At 36.2% G+C, this 22,080-nt stretch overlaps 2 protein-coding genes across 3 annotated transcripts; both read right to left on the bottom strand.

Moving 5' to 3' along the window:
• Nucleotides 1–1,424: 1,424 nt before the first annotated feature.
• LOC142613371 (kinesin-like protein KIN-14J) lies at nucleotides 1,425–11,643 on the bottom strand. Of its 2 annotated transcripts, XM_075785696.1 has the most exons (22): nucleotides 11,359–11,643; nucleotides 10,441–10,588; nucleotides 10,183–10,340; nucleotides 9,939–10,037; nucleotides 9,336–9,579; nucleotides 8,779–8,906; nucleotides 8,586–8,669; nucleotides 8,380–8,457; nucleotides 8,158–8,250; nucleotides 8,050–8,079; nucleotides 6,995–7,336; nucleotides 6,834–6,915; nucleotides 6,640–6,735; nucleotides 6,322–6,498; nucleotides 6,088–6,194; nucleotides 5,822–6,000; nucleotides 5,491–5,655; nucleotides 5,146–5,399; nucleotides 4,862–5,025; nucleotides 3,243–3,802; nucleotides 2,415–2,539; nucleotides 1,425–1,712 (listed from the first exon to the last, which is right to left on the bottom strand). In XM_075785696.1, the coding sequence occupies exons 2-22, from the start codon at nucleotides 10,535–10,537 to the stop codon at nucleotides 1,651–1,653; spliced, it is 3,324 nt and encodes a 1,107-aa protein (XP_075641811.1). In that variant the 5' UTR covers nucleotides 10,538–10,588; nucleotides 11,359–11,643; the 3' UTR covers nucleotides 1,425–1,650. The 2 variants fall into 2 exon arrangements, with proteins under 2 accessions (XP_075641811.1, XP_075641813.1); XM_075785698.1 differs by lacking the exon at nucleotides 9,939–10,037 and having other exon boundaries at nucleotides 11,359–11,505.
• A 4,155-nt stretch (nucleotides 11,644–15,798) lies between these two features.
• Nucleotides 15,799–16,513, bottom strand: LOC142612370 (uncharacterized). Its single transcript, XM_075784470.1, has 2 exons — nucleotides 16,181–16,513; nucleotides 15,799–16,062 (listed from the first exon to the last, which is right to left on the bottom strand). Exons 1-2 carry the CDS (start codon nucleotides 16,511–16,513, stop codon nucleotides 15,799–15,801), a joined length of 597 nt encoding a protein of 198 aa, XP_075640585.1.
• Nucleotides 16,514–22,080: the final 5,567 nt, after the last annotated feature.

Here is a 22,080-nt window from a genome sequence, read left to right as displayed (position 1 = left end):
CATTGATATCCTTTTAATTACAAATCAATTGTGACCCTGGCTATTAAAATCCATATATCATGCATACGTTTTTTTTTTTTTTTTTTTGAAAAAAAAAACTTATGTTTGGCATTTTCCTTTCATTTATATGGATTTTTTCAAATGAATCATTCACATTATGTGACAACACATAACATATAATTGTTAAAAATAATATAGCAGTTGTATCTAGATTTGGATTTGGTGATGTGCAATTACCCTTTAATGTTAGAGAGAAAAGTTAAAAAAGGTAGATTTAAATCGCTGATAAATCGTATTCTCGTATGTGATCATTAAAAATGATCAACCACTCAGTTACAAACACATTAAAAAGAATTAAAGAAAAGATTCTATTATTACTTGGTTTTTATTACAAAGGAATGTTACTCTATATATAGAAAGAATGGAGAGTATGGATTAAGAAAGACAATATAAAAGGAATTAGATCATTACCTGGAACATGCTTAGGTGTCGTCAAGTACAATTATTTCTAAAGACAACTTATCTTCTTTACTTGCTACATACAAGGATATAAAGAAAAAAAAAAAAAAGAACATGGACTTAAATGTCTCTATCACAACTGTGTATAACTTTTTGACTATTTAGTATATACCATAGATCCTTATCTATTTACATGTTTTGGCACTTCGTTGTTTACTACACTAACCTCATCGGACTGAGCATAAAACCGCCCGACTAAAATTCTCATAATACTAGGAACAAATTATCTAAGGATAAAGAAGAAATAAATGTTCTAAAATCTATAATTTCTAATTAGAAAATGACGAAATTATATTCTCTCCTAATAAAGGAAAGAGCAAACATACATATGTAATATGTTTTTTAAGAACTACTACTTTCAGCCTCCTGTTATTGTTTAATGATGTTAATTGGGATTGACTTACAATCAAATTTACTAAAAACTTTTGATCCGGACATATTTTCAAGGAATGAAATATCCATGATAACATGATTACCATACCGGTTTTTCCTCATAATTTCACTATGGTTTCATACAAATATACAGTAGTTTCTGAAATTAAAATCATATTTTAGTTCCAACTATACTCCGCTAAGTTCTTTTTTTCACTTTTCACAATGAGTTTAAAAAGAAAAATGGCATGCTTTACATAATGCCATATAAGGCAAAATCGTGTTTGAAGTCAAAATTCAAAGGCCTTCAGTGTTTTGAAGACTTCTAAAAGAAACACGCTATATCTTTGCTAATAACCAAGATGAATATATGCTATATTCAAAGGTAATTTTAATGGACTTTTTTTTTTTTTTCTTTCACTGGCAAGAACCTGAACCAACCCCCCCCCCCCCCCTTTTTTTTCTCGATGACCTAAAGCATAGGGCAAATGAAAAAACTGAAACAACTAAATTAAAATGTGCTGGACAGAGTATCGAAGCCCAACGAACAGAAGTTGCACTATGATGCATTGATCCTGAACTACATACTTTACAAAGTGTAAGTTTCCAATTGCCTCTTCCAATGCACTACAAATGGAAGCAGAACATAATCTACAGGTAAGCACGGTAAAGTTAGAATACAAACTACATTGTAACCCTAATAAGAATACAAGCTAGCGTGTGGGCATAAAAATTCGGCCATCCAAATTGCCTTCAAATCTACTGCCACCGTTTGGGGGTCTTTGATACAGAGGAGCTGCCAGCAAAAGATTTCCTAGCACCTGACATGCATAAGATGGAAGTTGGCAAAATGAGTAGGGCACAAGTGGGAAGAGAAGTCCAGAGAGGGAGAAATTCTTGTATGAGCCAGGCATATAATAAGATATATTTGGGAGACGGACATATGGGCCCCACCACATGTTAGTCTCACAAATATCTTATACGCCGGATGTATAATATATTTTCCCAAAGAGAGAGGAGCATGGGTCAGATACCAATTACAACAGTAAAATTAAAAAGCTACCGTCTAGTAATACAACAACAAACAAAACCTTAGTTGTCCCAAAATTTTGGAGTCAGTAATGAATCCTCAATAGATTACATTCTACTTCATCTAAAATCATATTTTTTATTATTAACTTAATTGACCTGTCTTTTTTATTTTTTTATTTCTACTTATGTGATTTTGGTCTTCCTTTACCATTGTTATTTATTTTTTTTCGTTCTCTCAACTTGGACCAACTCACTTTGTTTTACTATTGCACTAGTTGCTCTTCTTTAGATATAACCGAACCATCTTAAGAAACCCTCCCTCATCCTTTCATCAATAAGACTATCCCTATCTTTAAGTGGATTTCCTACTTTTAAATCCTAGCTTTCCGTGTTCACTTATCCATCTTAACATTCTCACTTCAACTACAATAATTTTGTAGAGCCTAGTAATAAGAGAAAAAAAAAATACACATCCTCAAAAAAATACATACTTGATGAAACCTTTAAGGTGCTTTTGGTGGTCAAAGAAAGCCGAGATGATTTTGCCTGCCCTAGCTTTTGGGGTGGCTTTGGGAGTTTAGATGGTAAAGTTGGCCTGGGTTCAAGCAAAGGCGACCTGCATTCAAACAAATATAAGGAAATCAGGTGTGATTCATAACTAACAAAGTCAGGTGAAATTGGACTGCGTTCAAGCAAATATACATAAACCAAATCACATGCCCATAAACAAGCATGCACCCTTACTCCCCCTCCCCACCGACCCAAACTGGCCACACACACGAAGGCCCCTTTTTTGGAGCCCCAAACAAAATGTCACTGACCAACCAGCTATAAGAGCTTTCTTTCACAATAATAAATGCAGCAAAAAGCTTCTGGATTTTATTTTTTATTTATAACTGCTAGTAACTTCTGTAATTAAAACTAGAGATATGGTATCACTGACAGTCAGGCCAAGATATGGGGCCCTTCAGTTAAAATTTAAAGAAGCTCCAATGCAGATCCCAACACTTAAATAAGTTTCACTGCAGAGAACATGTCAGATTGCAATGGTCAGGGAAACTTTTTCCAAAATCCAGGTTGCAGTAGGGTAGTGGTGCACAATTTAAGATTTACAAAACATTTGTTGCTTCATTGGCATCACAAAGTATTACTAGAGTCAAAATTCACGTGTAAAAATTTCAAATAGGAGAAACATATGCTAATTTCTTTGTTAGATGCCTAGTAGCAGCACAAGAAAGTTAGTAATCAGGTAGACTACAGCCAGTTCTCTAGCATTAAGAACAATAAACCAACCATTATAAAAAGGAAAAAGGACTTACTTCTCCGTTTTCTGAACTGGAGTCTTCTCAGCTGGGATGCTCTCTGGAGGTGTGCTTTCAGCAGACTTTGCAACTTCAGGGAAAAGAGTGTACTCCACAACACTGGATATTGAGCCATCAGTTTCTGTACCCATTGAAAGACCACCATCAGAAATATCACTTAATCTTTCATCAGAATCTGCATTCCCAAAGCCCAAGAGCTCAATGTCTTCAGAAAATTGCTGATCAACATCCCCTCCAAATAGCCTCGACTGAGTGGACAATTCCTTCTGATGTCTAAACTCGTCCAATGACTGCTGAGAACCAGCTTCAGAATGCTTATCACTGTACTCGGAGCCATTGTCTATATCAGAAGCTGCTTTCTCAATCCGCCTTGATCCTTTTCCTTCAGACAGTCTTTGGCTATGTTGAATATCCCCTATGGAAGCTCTTCTTGGAGAGAGAGACCCATACCTTAATGAGATCATACCATGCTTCACCCCATTGACATTAGCCTTGGAAAGCTGCAAGCGGTCAATCTCCTCATCTTTCTTTGCAACTATGTCCTTAAGGGATGCCACCTGCAAGATGAAAAGGAAATCAGACTGAACGAATATGGTAGGCCATAATATGGGAGGGCAAAATGGACTGTATAGAGATAAAGAAGTCAAGAAATCTTGAATCAGGTCCCATCAAGCTAATAAAGAAACAAAATTTCTTCAAAGCATGCAAATGATTTTGCAAATATAATTGGGATGTGCACAATTATGAGAGCCAAACTTCGGGAAAAAAATTCATGGGTGCTTCCTAGCCATAGAGCAAAAGTTCAACGTGAGCAATCACTGAGTTATTACCAGTGGTGGCCCATGGCCATGCTAAAATGGGGTACCAATCAGTGTCACTCTTATGCCCACTTCATGGACATGTTCTGCTGACAAACAATTATGAGCACAGATTGAAAAATAATTTACAGAAGGGCACTCCTTTGCAAATAGGATCACCAACCCATAAATTATCTACCACTCTTGGCCCAATAGTGCTTTAGAATCCTCTTGGGCTCAATCTTTTTTTTTTTTTTTTTTTTTTGGGGAGCATTTTTGACTGATTTTTCCATAATTAATCAAAAAATAGAAGTGCAATATGCATGTAAAATGTGTGGGTATGACGACCAAGACCCATCTCTTACAAGCGCAGTGCAAACTTGACCATCATGATGAAGAATTTCAGTACTAGCAGATTTTGTTTTAATAGTAAGTACACACCCGATGGGCCTAAAACCTGCAACTTCACCCTCCATCCCATTATTATGGGAAGAGGAAATGCTATCGACCTAGAGCTCAATGGAAAGAATCTTTATGAGCTACTAGTACAATTTTCTTCAGCCTATTTTACAAACTTACCCTCAATATCAAGTGGAGTTATTAAAATTATTCATGATTGCAACTGACTGCTTTTCATAGGATTGTTAAGGATTGTAAAAATGAATATATCCATTTCTATAGCATAACAAAAATATCGATATCCTCATGAAACACCTAGCTTATTGTTTAGAGCACAATGGCATATCAGGATATCTCCAAACAAGAACTATTATGAGGGAAAAAAGACAATAAACTTGTTAAAACAATGAAAGATCAGACCTGTTCCATCAATTCTCTAACGTCTCTTCCCTCTTTGTTGCTCCGAGCAGCACCTAACTCAACACCAGAAACTCTCTCTGCAAACTTCAGGGTACTTATGGTTTCGGAATAAGAATCCGTATCTGGATTAAGCTGTACAAACATAAGGGTTTTTGCTTGACCACCTACAATTTGGAGAGGACAAAAGAAATATGATACAAGACTCGAATAAAAAAGAAACTCATAATTATAATATCAACTCATACGTTATTACCATAGTCAAAGACAAAATATAAGGCAAATACCTAACGAACTTTGAAGTACTTGAGTTAATTTGCTGTTTCTATATGGTACATGTGAACTCTTTTGCGCTAGAGCAAATATTACATCTCCAAGAGCTGATAGTGACTTGTTTATATGTTGTGCCTCCCTAAGCCGATCCCCAGTAGCTTCAGACCGATCTACTCTTTCACTACCAGCAAGATCTACCAAATGTAGACTACCACGCAGGACAGCATTAGTCTCCAAGTCCGTTCCTCGAACATGAACAGTGAGAACACTGCACCATATGATTGAATTACAATCATGTTAAAAGAAAATAACAACCATGAAAAGTAGGTGAGAAAATGACTTAGCATCAAGATTACAACCTATGGGATCTGCTACTTCTTTCATTCAAGGCAGTGGCACCTACTGCTCTATTCATTAACCCGATATGCATAAACTCTAAGACATCTGAAGTAGATTGAACAGAGTGCATGCTAGCATCAGGGACAGCTAACCCATTCGGTTGGGTAGTGCTCCAAATCCCAAGTGTGTGCAAGTCAAAGGAAACAAAAACCTTTTCAATAACATAATAAGGTGAATAGAAGCAACTAAGAGCACTCAAATTTACTAATCAAATAGAGAAACTTATAATTAAGAATGAAATCCCAAAAAAAGAAAAAGGAAAACCATAAAAGAAAAAAAATTAAAGGATATCTTTTTTGAGGACCATCACTTGAGAGTAGATCACGGACTTGTTCATTATAAATCTCAACCATTTGAACTCCAACTTCATATGCAATGGAGCTTTTCCTGCTTTGGGAGATCTGGAAAAGATCATTTAAGGCCCGATAGTTGACACCCCAATCCTCCTTTGATGATACACTAGGCCCACTCTAAAAGAAACAAGATAAAGGCGTAAGGAACAACTTTTGACCATAAAAAAAAAGTTAAAAATAATACAATATCAAAGATTTGGATACCATTGTATAAGTCTTTCCTGAGCCAGTTTGTCCATAAGCAAATATGCAAACATTGTATCCGTCAAGGACTGATCGAATCAACGGTTGAGTATCCATAAAGACCTCCTCTATCAACATATAGTATATAAACAAATAATAATTAGAAAATCAATATTCACTCACTAACAAAGGAATGTAGCAGTTAGAGCAAAAAGTGATGAAAAAGGTAAACATCATTCATTTAGAAATTAATACCTTGTGTAGAAGTTGGATGAAAAACCTTGTTAAACTTGAACATCCTACGGCTGTCTTTTCCTTTAGATGGATTCATAATGACTAATTCACCATTTTCACCAATATATTCAATGGTGGTATGCTTCTTACTTTGTCCAGGAAGGAATGGTCTTATTCGACAATATACTCTAATATTTCCTACATAACAGAGAGAGAAAGAACGAGCTCAAACACTCATACGATAGCATAACCATTTCCATCGTGAACATAAAGTGTTTTTATTCTTCAATAAAGAATTATACTAAAAAAAAGGGGGCAAAACCATACTAAGTGATGTACCTTTTAGATCCTGAACCTCGTTATATAGCCTACGGTTTTCTGCTAGAACTGCATGGTAATTTTGAGCTGCATCTGCTAGTCCTTCAAGTTTAGATCCTATTCAAGAAAAAAAGGACGTCATGAGAAAATGCCCAAGTAGTAAATAAACAAATGTCAAAGTAGTAAATAAACAAACTGTGAATCATCAATCCTACCCAAGTATCTGAATTCCTCTGCATAACCTCTTTTTGTCTTCAAGACTTCATGTTTTATGGACTCTAAAGTTGCCCTCGATTCCTAAACAAAATCATAAAGTTGTGTTTCAGGATCGCTAAATACAAGAAATGAAATTAAATCCATGTGTACTAAGGTAAACCTGCAAAGCTCCAAAATGATTATCTATAAAGCTCTTGTAGGTTCGCTCTTTCTTTTTCAATCTTCGCAATTTAGATTCAGAAAACTTCTCAAGTTCTTCCACCTTCTTCCTAGAATCTGATAAAAGGCACTCATATTCTTTTAACTGATTCTCCAACTCAACTTTAGCTTCCTTAGCAGTTGTTTCTAATTGCACGCAATGATCTTCATGAGTCCTTTTGGCCACTTCTAGTTCTTGTTTTAGTTTCATAATCTCGATATCACAATGATCCTTCTGTTTCCTTAATTCTATCATATCATGCTCTTCAAGTTTCTTTTTATTTTCTGTTTTGGCCTTCTCAATCTGCAAAATCCAAAATGTAAAGTCACTAACAAAATAACCAATGGTATCTTCTTGTTGTAGTGGTTCTTCCTTTTTGTACAAATTAAATACTAATAATAAGATCTAAGACGTATAAATTCACATACAATCTTCATTACCACTAATAAGGCAAAACAGACTGAGCAAATTTCAACCAAGACCTACTTATCACCAACACTTCATTAAATATGTAATATAAACTTACATGGTGGATACACATACAACATAGAATTGCAAACGATGTCGAAATGACAAAAATTTGACATATTTGCTTCATAATAATTAATCTTAATATGATTACTTCCTTCAAAAGAGTGGAAATAATAAACTTGAGATTTTTTTTCACTTAAAACAATACAATTTTGTCATACATTATTATCAACTTGTACAGCTAATTATAAGTACTTGTAGATCAAGAACTCTTCAAAATAAGTGGCACAGCTAAAAAAAAGTTCCTAAGTGGAAATAAGTTATGAATTACTAAAAATTTAAAGATATCTAATATGTATTAGAGAACATTAGATACAAAATAGGTTACCTATCAAAAAAACATTAGATACAAAAGAGGTGAGGATGTCATATGAAATACTTTGGAATGCTCATAATATAACACGGCCATCAAACTCAAGGATCAACAAAAGAAATATGTTTCATCATCTTTGAATATAAGGAGAGGACTAAGAACAGAAATGCACCTTTATCTGTTGAAATTGGTCCATTACAACCTATAGGAAACAAAAACAACAGTTAAAAATCAATTGGGTGAAATGAAATAAAGTGCATACACCTCAAACTAAAACCACCTCAAATTCTTCAGCGGCTCCTATCGAAAGGGTTTCAAGTACTCTAATTTTTGATTGATATTTCTCCTCACGAGCCTTAAAAAGTTTGTTTTGCTGCAAGCATAAAACAATACAAACACTTTTTACTCATGAGCAATATAAAAAATATATATATATATATATATATATATATATATATATATATTCTTACTAAGCAAAAAATAAATCCATAAAGTATTTTACAATTTTTAAGTTTTCTGCTTGGGTTGAAATTCGCTGCTCAATCACTTGCACAACTTTTCTCAACAGCCATGCCACACACTGGAAAATGGAGGAAAAACACCAGTGAGAGATACAAAATGGAAAAAAATAAAGAAAAATAATCATAGAAAAATAAGTTCATGCATGCTTTAGTTATATAGCATCCTTGCATCCTCTTACTGCCATACATTAGGTACATCCCCATTCTTTCTTTGCATGCTATCATCTAGAATCTTATTCACTATGTTGAAAAGTGATTGAGTTGATGTATTCTGCACAATAGAATGGCAATAAAACATAAGAACAGCATACTTACAATTGAACAACAGAAGCAAAAAATAATAATGATAAGAGGAGGGGGGGGGGGGGGGAGCAACTTACATCCAAACTGTTTGACTTGATCATCTCCAAAATTTTGGCATCAGAAGAATCAGCAAAACATCCTTGCTTTAATTGCAACACCTCATGAAACTTAGAGCCAAGATGCTGTAGTAAAGCATCTGACAACTCTACAAGCAAAAGGGGGGAAAAAGCATGATAAAATAAGCAATAAGCAAAATCAACAATAAGAACACTACAAACAACATTTTTTTTGGCAGGCAGAATGAGATATGTGTCCCCCCCCCCCCCCCCCTTTCAGTGGTTGCTTCTTGTGTCCAAGATAATGAATTGCAATGCTAACGCTCCACTGCCCCCAATTCATACCCCTATTGTAATCCACGCTTCTTGAAGTCCATTGCAATGAACATCTAGTCACTCATTAGGTAAGGCTGCCCACCACTGCCCTAAGGCCAATTCCCCCAAACAACTTGTGCTACATCACATACTTACTGCATTCATGATCTCAACACATTGTCTATATGAATTTACACATACATTCACCACAATCTAGGCATCATCCACACATACCCTGTCAATCAAGATAGCAATAAGCATACCTGAAGTACCAGGAAAAGAATGTTGAAATTTGGCATCAACAGAATCTCTTTGCCAATCCCCTCCATTTTTAACCAAGTGTTGTCCATGTATTACATCCCCTTGGGAACCAATTCCCTCTAAAGAGCCTACCTCTGATAGATCCCATCTTCTTCTCAAATGATTTTGCACGTTCTCTCCCCCAGCATTAGAATTAAAATGCACTCTAAGATTATTAAGGCACTGAAGAACTGGCACCATAGATCCCTGCAAAATCTCATACCATCGACTAAAATGAGTATGAGAAAATTTAAAAGTTGGAAGCAATAAAAAAAAGACCCAGAGTTTTAATTTTAGCAAAACCACATAGAGCTGCAAGTCAATTCAAGTTAAAACAATTCAGCAAAAAAGAATTGAACTAAGGCTCTAAGAGCTGCTTTCATAGACCAATACATTTTTAGTATTTCTTTAGGGCTGATGGGTCAATACATATAGTGACCTAAGGTCAAGGCCTAATGTAACAGACCCAAGGCCAAGTCATTGTTGTCAATTTCAGTGAAACCAAATTAAATGACTGACTAGTGCAATGAAATAAGGATTCTATATTGCAATACTAAAAAACGTACCTGCTCTAGATCTGATAGTTCAAATCCAGGCAATCCTATTTCATTGATAGCTGCCAAGAACTTTTGGACATTTAGGAGAACGGGCTCCAAATTGCCTCTCTAAGTAGGAAGCATTTTTAAAGAAAAAAAAATTAAAATGGAGCAGTAAGACTTAGAAACAGAACCCAAAAAAAAGAGTCAGAAACCTCAATATGATAAAATATCCAAACAGGTTATAAACAAACAACACAGAAGGTAATCCTACCATTTCTATCAAACCAGGACTAAGCTCGTTCAACACACTGCATAAAACAGTGCCATCAATCAAGCATGCTCTCAGATCCTCCTCAGAAGCTTCCAATGGTAAACTTAAATGAGGAAGCATACCATTTATCCACTCCACCAGAGAAGACTGCTGGTTACCTATATAACAAATGTAAAATAAGGACAAAGAGGAATATAAAATGCGACTAAGTTATGTGCAAATAAATATGGAGAGAAAGGGAGTATATAACTTGGTTACCTTCGGCCATAACCCTGAAACTTTCCAGTTGTTCGACATATTCACCATGAGCCCCATTTGAATAGCCAAATCCCCCATTTTCATACTGGGAGCTCATGATGAGACCTTCTCAAATGCCTTGTTTCCTTGATCAACTATGGACGCAATGCTACAAAGATAGTATTCCGCGCAAATAAATTAGAAGAATTTAAAAAAAAAAAAAATCAACATTAAACTTCATAAGCAAAGACAGAAACTTCATAAGCAAGCAATTTATTGGTGAGAATTTTTCACCCCCAGATGATATTAAACTTCGCCACGAATTCTCATAAATACAGTCGGCAAAATGCATCAGATTCTTCGATTAAAGGCCAGTCGTAATCACGGAAATAAGCAATCTAAATGTTCAAATTGGAAAAGATAGCAACTTGGTCATAGAGCAAAGTAATTCTAAATTAAATATGTAATTTTCCATAATTTTTCATTAATTACAATTATTAACAAAAAAAAAAGAACTAAAAGCTTGTGCCTTACAATAATTATTTTCTTCTCCAACACTTTCTAAAAAAGAAATCCACGCAAACTCTAGCCCTAGAATCCTTTTGCTTAAAATGAGTTTAATTACGCATTCTCTGTGTTCAATAAAATAAAAAATCAAGTAAACAACAACGAAATTGAGCTTCCTTCTTCTTGATCTCCATTTTCTCAGCCACCAAACAGACCATAATTTTAAAACATACAAAAAAAAAAAAAAACCAGCTTTTTTTTTGTTTTTTTGACAATGACAATTCTCACAGATCATTCAAATCCACTAACCTACATTTCAGAAAAATAATAACAACAACAACAACCAACAAATTGGCTATCGGATCTGTACGAAGCCCGAAGATTTGAAGAAATGCGAGACGTAATGACGGAATGTGGATTGAAAATACGAACCTGGAGAGTTCATAGTACGATTGTGTGGGAAAATGTGGTTGAGATCTCTTTCGGCAAATCACAGAGCTCTGTCAGAGAGAGAGAGAGAGAGAGAGAGAGAGAGAGAGATCGGAGCTCTGAGTAACGGCGGTTCGTTTCGGACCGATCCGTTACAGAAAACGAAAGGCCGAAATTTCTGATCGTTAAATGCCGAAACTCTTGCCCGAGATTTCGGAGACCGGAGCGATGAGAGAGGAGAGAGAGAGTTTGTTGGATTTTCTGTTTTTTTTTTTTTCTTTTCGTTTCTTTCTTTTCAGTGAAGAAAGAAATAAACGTTGGGAAATGGGAAGTGTGGAATTGAAATGACTTTTTCTTTACACTTTTTTTTTTTTTTTTTCTGAATCTTCTTTTCTTTTTCTTTTTTTTTTGTTTTTATAGTTTGAAAATAGGGCTTGGATTTGAATTTAAATTGCGGTTTTGACACTCTCCACTAATTTTGGAGTGGAGTTCCCGCCTTGTACCTTTCGTGCCTTCGTTTAAACGGCAGGCTTTTGAAATTATTAGCCACAAACTAAAAAACGATTAAGAAAAGAGAAAAAGGTGTACTGAGTACGACGATACTCCAGAAGTTAGCGCGTGGAGGTTTTTCCCCACGCGCCTGCTGGCCGTTTTGATGACATTTTTAAGCCGCTGGTTCGCACGTGAGAAACTGAACCAACCAATAGATAGAAGTTGTCAGCATGTAGTAGGGCATAGAGAGATGTGGAATGCACACTTCAAGCATATTCAAAAGTTTTAAAAAGTGACAAATTTGGTCCTTAATTACAAACACCATCTGTGCACTGTTTTATTAAACAATTTTTTTCTTTTCTTTTCTTCATCTCACCCTTCATGCTGAGCTCTCCCTTCTTTTTGTCTTTCCGATTTGGAGATTTCTCCAAAAAACCAAACACCGTTAACTTACCTGTCATCCCTTTCTCTAACTCTCTCTTTTTTTGTTTCTCTAACTTTGATTAAAAAATTTCTATAGGAAGAACAAGAACTTTCTCAGTAAACAAACAACAAAAAAATGCTTGAATGAAACCAACAATCAAAACTCACTTTCATTGAATGAGGAAAACACATCAAATTTAAACCCAAACCACAAAATATGCAATCAAGAATCAATAACTGTGACAAAAAATCAGCCTCTCAACTCAAAATCCTAATCTAAAATCAAAACCCAAACAATCAAAACATCCTCTTAAGAAAACCCCCAAATTCATAAGCCTTAGCAAGAAAAAAAATTTGCTCCTCCCTATGGCTTTGTGACCGTCCACCACCAACCACCCCCACACAAAACCCACCACCGCCAATCGAAACCTAACCATCCCTAACCCACACCACAACACCACCACAAACACCACGAGAGAGAAAACTCAAACCTTTCAATGTTGATCCACACCAAAACTCACGAATCACCACTTACCCACACCACGAGAGAGAGAGAGAAGGGAAATACTTCAACACTGATCCACACCAAAATCCACATGTTGTCTAAGGCCCTCTAGCTTATAGATCAGAGAGTGGGTTTGGGGTTTTGAGGGAAAGAGAATCAGATAGGGAGAATATGTTTGTTGGTCTCGAGTTTTAGAGAGAAAAGTGAGATGAGAGATGAGAGGCCATCTTTGTGGTGGTGTTGGCTGAGGTTCACCGTGGAGGAGCATGGAGGCTCTACTCCGTATAGATCGATGAGATCGAAGAGAGAAGAGAGTGATTTTCAGTGAGGAGAGTTGATGGTTGAGGACGCTTAGACTTAGGCTGATCAAAGAAAGTGTTGTAAAGGCTCGGCCATGATTGGTTTTTGGTTTCTAGAGAAAGCTCCAGATCAGAAAGACAAATATAAGGGAGAGCTCGGCATGAAGGGTGAGATGAAGAAAAAAAATTGTTTAATAAAACAGTGCACAGACGGTGTTAGTGACCAAGGACCAAATTGGTCACTTTTTAAAACTTTTGGACGTGCTTGCTAATACCCCAAACCTTAGGGGTAGTTAGTGAAATTTACCCAATAATAAATAATAAAAATACTTTTTTATTTTTTATTTTTTTAAATACTAAATTAAGGTCTAAGACTCTGAGTAGAGCTGGTATCTCATGCGCCAGACAACTGGTATCTCATGCGCCAAACACATGAGACCTACCTGTGAGAGGCTGATCTCATACACTTGGTGCATGAGAGATTTTTCCCTCTAGATGATAATATATATATTGTATCCACTAATCCTCATCTCTACTTCTCCCACGGGTTATTTATGAAAAATGACTAAATTATAATTTACATTTAAAGTTTGAAATTATTTTGAGCTTCTCTCTCCAAATTTTAAAATTTAAGTCCATACCCCAAACACTTGGTTTTTATTTGGATAATTTTGTCTATAGATTGTGTTGAGGTGTCCTTTAAGTGCCACTTCAACTCAATACAATGTAATTTTAATTAGGATAACAAATTTGCTTTACCTCATTCCAACGCACCCCAGTTGGGTAGGGATAGGGCAAGTTTTTGTCCCATTTCTCAAATGAGGCATTCTTTTGTTAAATTTGGTTTATATATTATTGTGTTGTTTGATAAAAATTAGTTTGATTTTGGGTCTGTTTGGGATCCGCTTATTTTGTTAAAACTGAAAACTTTTTATTGAAAGTACTGTAAATAAATGTAAAAATTAGCTGAAGTAGTACAATGAGACTCATAAATAGTACTAAAAAGTGCAGTGGAACCCATGAATAGTAGTAAAAATAATTTGAATAATAAAATAAGTTGACAAAAATAAGTGTTACCAAACGTACACTTTATGTGATTAAATTAAATTGCAATTTTAATTATGATTTTTTGAGTTTGACTTGCCTCTATTATTTTTTTTAAAGAATCTTTTTTTTTTTTTTTAATGAGAAACTGTCACATTACTCACTAACTAAATAAGACGTGGAAATTAAATTTTACTATCATTTGTTGTTATATATTTGAAACAAAAAAACATACCTGTTAAAAAAATACTAGAAGTAAACTACACTCGATTTTTTATATTATTGTATTGTAGGGTAAGGTGAGACTGAGACGTCCCCATGAGACAGGGAGTAGAGATAAGGTAGGATGATTCAATATTAACATGGAAAGATTAATTTTTCTCAAAAAAAAAAAAAAAAAAAAAAAAGAAGAAGAAGAAGGAAAGATTAATATCAAAGATTAGAGGCCATCAAAAGTAAGTATTGGATATTGAAGACTCAACAATAAAGAAGCCACTTATCAAAAAAAAAAAAAAAACAATAAAGAAGCCAATTAGTGTTGTGCCATGCATGTATGATGTAACGGAGAAGATTCAACAATTAAGAAGGCAGGTGAGAGGAAGTGTAATTAGTTTATTTTATAATTCAATTTCATGTTTTCAAACCGCTAAATTCACACAATCAAATGTAACAAGCACCTAACATTTTACAATTATTTCCTTGCTTGGTAAAAATTAGTTCTTTGGGGGTAAAGATTCATTTTGATGAAAGATTAATAAAAGTTTATTTTTTGGTAAAATTAATAATTTTTTTATTTAATGATTTTTTTTGAGAAAAAATATTTATTTAATGATTGTGTTTTGAAATGTCATGACATATTTTAATTAGACCAACTGCAAAGATTACACACTTATTTAGCATTTAACAAACATTTTGGCATTGGGCATGAACGGAATGTCTAGTTTCAAAAACTATACTTAACATTAAGGGTACAAATTTGAATTTTTAAATATCATGGGACAAAATCAAAATTGCCCAAACGTATAAGATTGTAAATTGCATTTTAGTTTTTTAAAATATCTTATTTATTTGGTGGCGTATAATTTCTTAAGTCTTCACATTTTATTTTATTTTTTGTATAATTGTATTTTTCACAATCTCACATGTGTATGTTACCAAAAATTTGGTGAAATAATTACAATGTCGGTCCAATTTAATTTGAGTCTAAGCTTGCCTCTTGGATGGAATGAAAGTCATACCGTGTATGCATTAAAAAAATGTGACTTGTGAGAATGATTTCCATGTAAATGTGATTTATTTTGGGTAATTTTTTGTTTGAGATTATTATTATTATTAGTAGTAGTAGTTGTAGTAGTAGTTTGGCAGTTAACAATTAATTAAGGGAAACACTTTCTCAACAAAAAAAAAAAAAAAGGAAAGAGAAAAATGGACGCATAGTTGAGCACCTTTTAACCTAGACTAGATGGAACGGGATTTGTCATCTTTTAGTGAAAAGCATTTATTATTATTATTATTGTTATGGTACAACTATTTTAGACAATTATGTAAACCTTTTAGGGGTGGGGGTGGGGGTGGGGGAGAGATTGTCCAATCCTATATATATCACCAATCCAACACGTCAACACCGATTCTTTTTTTCTTTCTTTTTTGAGAATCAAGCTTTAGCCTGTGAAAGTTTTATTAAGAACCTGAAAAATCAGCAATAACAAAGGAATCTATGTCAGACGGAACATCCTCCATCCAAACTAACAATGGAAAAGATAAACGAGTTCTCTGAGCTAAGGCATAGGCTACAAAATTGCCTTGCCGAACAATGTGAGCAAAAGAAAAACTCCTCAAAGAGTTTACACAAACTAAAGTATCTCTGACTATATGGCCAAAGGAAAAGCAGAATATATCCTCACTTTTAAGGGCCTTTATCACAACTTCAGAGTCTCCCTCAAACTGACAGCTTTGTATTCCAATCTTGTGAGCAAAAATCGCAGCCCTTCTTGCTGCCATCATCTCTAAACAGTCCACAAAATGTGGTTTTTTTTATTTTCTCAGCTAGTGCCGCTAGAACCTGTCCAGAGGAGTCGCGTATCACAATCCCGATCCCAGCTTCGTCATATTCATCAAACCATGCTCCATCAAAGTTGGCCTTGAAGTCCCTTGCTTGAGAAGGGGTCCATTTGCACCTTCGTGGCCGTCTAACCCCCTTATGACCTGCACGTACTGACTGCACCTGCTGCATTAAGTTTTTTGCAGCTTCTCCCACTCTGCTCAGTGGTAAAGTCCTATCATTCAACCTGACTTTGTTCCGATGGTTCCAAATGAACCATGCCGTGGTCCCAAATAGCTCGCCCATACCAGGTTTTGTCACACATAGGTCCACAAGATCCATAAACTGACCCATGTGTTGCCATTGCCTCATTCACCCAACTAAATTCCACATTCCATACACTTCTCACCACTTCACAATTCCACAGAGCATGCATCATGTTTTCTGAAAATTTTCCACACAGCTAGCATAAAGAATCTGCAACAATTTTTCGCTTCAACAGGTTTGTTTTTGTTGGTAGACAATCAGTACAAGCTCTCCACAAAAAATGATTAATTTTTCCAGGTACCTTCAAACTCCAAATTTTTTACCATAACACCGACATGCCTTGTCTGCTAGAACCCCAAGCTTCATCCTTTCTTTCCTCCTCACACAGCAACTTGTATCCCGACTTCACTTAATAAATGCCACTTTTCTCCAAGCTCCAATAGAAGTAATCGATCTGAGGCACTACACACAGAGGTAAAGCCTTGATTTTCTATGCATCATGGGGGAGGAAAATAAAGTCAATCAGCTGCCCATTCCAACTATTTTTGTTGGAAGTCATCAACTCAGCAGCCCTCAAATTCCTGTCCACACTCGAGTGAATATAATTGATCTTCCCACCCCCTGACCCAGGCAGCCAACAATCTTTAAAGACTTTGATAGATTCACCATCACCCACCCTCCATTTTGCTCCCAATGCAATCACTTTCCTAGCCTTTAGAATGCTTTTCCGTGCGTAAGAACCAGATTTTTGGGTATCATCAAAGATGGAGCCATTAGGAAAATATTTTGCCTTAAAGACACGGTAGAACAAAGAGCTTGTATCATGACTAAGTCGCCAAACCTGTTTTGCTAACATTGCATCATTGAACTTTGTCAATTCTTTAAACCCTAAACCTCCTTCTGTCTTCGGTTTACAAAGTGTCTCCCAATTTTTCCAATGGATCTTCCTTCGTTCCTCTCGTTGCCCCCACCAAAATTTTTCTAATTAACATTTCAATATCCCTACACAAACCACTTGGGAGCTTAAAACAACCCATTGCAAAGGTTGGAATTGCTTGAACTACTGCCTTCAAGAGCACTTCCTTACCCGCTTGTAACAATAATTTCTCCTTCCACCCTTGCAATTTCCCCCACATTCTATCTTTGATGTAATTTAAACTTGCTCTTCTATTTTTCCCCACCACTGCAGGTAACCCCAAATACTTCTCATATTGCTTTATTTCTGGCACACTGAGTAATACTTTAATAGCATTTTTTGTCTCCTTTCTCACCGATCTCCCAAAGAACAAAGTAGTCTTTGTTGCATTGATTTGTTGACCTGAGGCTTTTTCATACACATTCAAAATGGCTTGGATGGCTCTCACCTCCTCCACCTTTGCATGACAGAAAAGGAGACTATCATTTGAGGGAATCTTGTCGGTGTTCAAACAAAAAAGAACCTCATCCGTTACATCATCTCTAATATCCTTCCAATAGTGTTGATAGAAAATTGGAGGCATGCCATCTGGTCCAGGTGCCTTTAATGGTGCCATCTGATTTAATGCCATCTCCACCTCACCCCTAGAGAATTCTCCAATTAGCTCCTCATTCATCTCCTCGGTGACTACTCTACCCGTGTGTTGTGTTACCTCAACAATTTCACTTAGATTTGATGATGTAAAGAGGTTTCAAAAATGATTTTCCAAAACTCCAGCCACATTGTCATCCCCCACACACCAAACCCCATTTGAATCCTCAATCCCCATAATCTTATTTCTCCTAAACCTTTATGAAGCTTGACCATGGAAAAACTTTGAGTTTTTATCACCCAATTTCAACCAATGAATTTTTGATCGTTGCTGCCACATTTGTTCCTCCTTAGCTATCAACCCAGCCAACTCACCTTTTAATTTAACCATCAAATCAATATTACCACCCCTTAAGGCCAAAGCTTCTGCCTCTTTCAATCTTTTCTTTTTTTCAGCAATTTTCCAAGTAACATTTTTAAAGCATCTTTTACTCCACCATTTTAAATTTGCCTGACACTTCCTCACCTTTTTTACCACCCCACTTATGGGTGTGCTACCCTTTCCATCCCTCCAAGCCGAAGACACCATATCATGACAGCCTTCTTCTTCTAACCACATCTTCTCAAAGCGCCAAGGTTTATTTTGCCTCACCAGAACCCCACACGGGTGAATCAATATTGGTTTGTGATAGGATGTACCACACTCCAAAACCATCACTTTAGTCGCCGGATAAATCTCAAGCCAATCTGTGGTCCCCAATGCTCTATCAAGACGTTCACAAACCGAGATACCATTTGCAATATTTTTTAACCAAGTGAATTTGCTACCCATAAACCCTAAATCCACTAGCCCATACTCATCCAGGACATCTCTAAAATTTTTCATTTGCAAAAAAGGTCTCAGCCTCCCTCCACCTTTTTCATTAGATTTTGTGATCTCATTAAAATCACCTACACATAACCACAAAACCGAAAACCTCCCATATAAATTTCTCAATAAATTCCACGATTCCACCCTCCTTTGTGTTAATGGATCACCATAAAAACCAGTAAACCTCCAACCATCCTCCTTACCCTTATTTATCAACACATCAATATGGTTCAAAGATGAAGATTCAACATCCACCTCCAATCCTTTCTTCCAAAAAAGTGTCAAACCTCCACCCAAGTTCATCTTTGACACACCAAAATAGCTTCCCATACCTAATCTTTCCTTAATGTCACCTAGCCTCGCTTCTATTAGCCATGTTTCGGCTAAAAACACCACTGAGGGATCTTGCACCCGGACGAAATCCCCGAACTCTTGAACTGTATAGCGGTTCCCAAGCCCCTGACAGTTCCAACATAAGATACTCATTGAAGCTGGCGGGGCTGGGATCCAGCCTCCGCCATTCTGCATGTAGCTTCTTCGCACCCACCTTCAACTCTACCTTTTTTCTTTGTACCCTCTGTACTGCCTTCCAACTCCTCTGTACTGGTTGACACAAAACATTTATGCCCTACCTCAACCTCCAAGAGAGCCTTCGGTGCTGATCTAGCAATTTATAGTCTTGACCACTTCCCTATTTTCTGTGCACTAATAGATTTTTCAGCTTCACCCTCCCCTTGCTTTTCACCCAAGGATTCCATACTAACCTCTGATGCCTTAGTGGACAGCTTAATTGCAACCCGATTCTCACCCTGCTGCTTGCCCACTAAATAATTTTCCTCACAGACCAAAGTTGCAAGACAACCATCTCCTTCACCTTCCCCCCTCCTCTTTACATCAGGAACCCTGTCATACTTTTGGAGTTCATTATCTATTTCCTCTATACGGCGGCGAAACAATTCATTTGGGCATGCACGTGATTTTTCCGTGCTAGAATCTAACTCCAGTATTAGAGAATTTAACCCACCCTCACGTGTCTCCTGCCTTTTATCACGTGACCTCATAGCATTTGAAATTCCTCCTTGCGCTTTAACTCCTTGCCCCGAATCTTGCTTCTTACCATTTGAATTTTTGAAGAGAATGAAATCTTCCCTTTTTTACTCCAAATCAATATCCTTTCCCCTTATTTCGGGTTTAGTTACTAAGTTGATAACGTTGCTGTTTTCAGCATCCAAAGCAGCATTTAAGTCTTCCTCATTTTCCTCTGTTTTCATATTTGAATTTCCAGCTACCCGTTCCCCGGAGTCCTTATTTCCGACCACTCCATTGTCGTCGTGATCCCTCTTTCTCACACCCTCATCCTCTTTTAGGCTCGACTTATCGTAAAAACCCGGAACATAGATCACCCTTTGATTCGACGGATTATAAGGCGCTGCTCTTAAAGAAGGACCGAACTGCCTGTCTTCCTCTTTTAACGTCCCTTTGCTCTGAATCCACGATGGACAATCTCTGTCCCCATGAGAAAGCCTTCCGCACCAAAAGCAAAAGTTTGGCAATCTCTCATATTTGAAGACCACCCAAGTTTTCTCTCCATTCTCCATAGAGATAAGTCTCCCACGGCACAAAGGTTCTGTTATGTCAACCTTAACTCTGACCCGCATAAAACAGCTCCCTTCTTCAGTTTCGGCCCCTATGGACCTGACCACCTCTCCCACAATGTCACATAACTTTTCTGCCACTTCTGTTGTCATGTTTTGGATGGGGATATCATGAACTTGGACCCAGAACATAGCTATATTCAATGGTAAAGAACTTAGTGGGATATCCTTCTCATATCTCGTGACCACCACCGAATATTTATCAAAACTCCACGGTTGATTCAACAAAATCCGATTTACATCTCTCTCATCATCAAACCCAAATAATACCTTATGCTCATTCATATTGCAGATCATAAACCCATCACTGCACCTCCATACTTGTTTGAACGTCCTCCCCACTACCTCCATATTCAACGCTCGCGGAGTGAAAAACTTTGCCGCAATCATGAGCTCATTTTTTCTTTGTATCTTCGGTAAAACAAAGCCTGATTCCTCCATAGTAGGTTCAAGAAAAAATCACCAAGAAAATAGCTGACTGTTTCCCTCACCCCAAAAGAAAACCCACAAGCTCTACAAGCACCCTTGGTACTTTAGAGAAAGACACACCTCTACAAAGACACACGTCAACACAGATTCTAATTTCAAATGAGTGCTTATATAGTTATATAATACTTCAAAGTATACACTAGACAATTCCATTAAAAAAAAAAATTATACACTGGACAGAGTGATGAAGCTGAATTTACTAGAGCTGTTCATTTATACTATTGGAAGTTGGAATAATTGGTTTGATCTGGAGTAATTATTTCAACATATCTTAACATATGTAGGTGGGAATAAAATAGAAGATGAAGGATGCCCAACCCTTTACTTTTGGTTCAATGTCACACCTAACATGTTTGAACTTTAACACTAATTTTTTTTTTTTAGAGGAAACGATAGTAAACTTTATTCAAGGAAATTTTGTTGTACAATGGCAAAGAAGAAAGATGAACATTCTTCTAACCAAACAATGGCTTCCTTACCCTCTTTTGCAACACTAGCCAAAGCTAAGACAGCACGATTACATCATAATAGTATATGATATGCATTGATAATAGCTTAATTTTGCATATTTATATCATTGTTATAAACCATTATCATACTTATTTTGAGGTAATTTATGCATTTTGTATTTGGTTTTCGAATAATGGTGAATAATCAATTTTGTACTTAATTGAATTTTATTGCGCGAATTTGTCTTTTGTAGGAGAATGAAATTAAATAAGTGGATTTGTGTAAAGAAGAAAGCTAATGGACTTTACTTTTACAAGGGCCATGATGAAGTTAGAGAAGGCCAACCCAATTAAATTTAAGTCCAATTGGAGCAGGGAATCAAAGGAAATTTGCTTCAAATCCAAGTCCAATTCGGATTGGGATTCCAGCCTGCACATTAGTTAATACTTTTGGCATAACTTTCAGACTAGACGTCCAATTGAGATGATTCAAGTTAGGATGGAAATTTAACTTAAAAGGCTACAATTTTGTAGTTTACCAAAAGTCCGAATTCGGATGTTAAATGGGCCAAAATTGTCAATTAAGTGAAACCTAAAAATCTGGGATTTTCCCCAAACGGGAATTCAACTTGTAATAGGATTCTTTAACCTATTTAAAGGCTCTTTAGGGCAAAATTCAAGGA

The sequence above is a fragment of the Castanea sativa genome, chromosome 10, assembly GCF_040712315.1.
Source record: "Castanea sativa cultivar Marrone di Chiusa Pesio chromosome 10, ASM4071231v1".
Classification (NCBI taxonomy): domain Eukaryota; kingdom Viridiplantae; phylum Streptophyta; class Magnoliopsida; order Fagales; family Fagaceae; genus Castanea; species Castanea sativa.
Note: the sequence above shows the minus strand (reverse complement) of the source record. Positions and strands in the feature narration are given on the sequence as shown.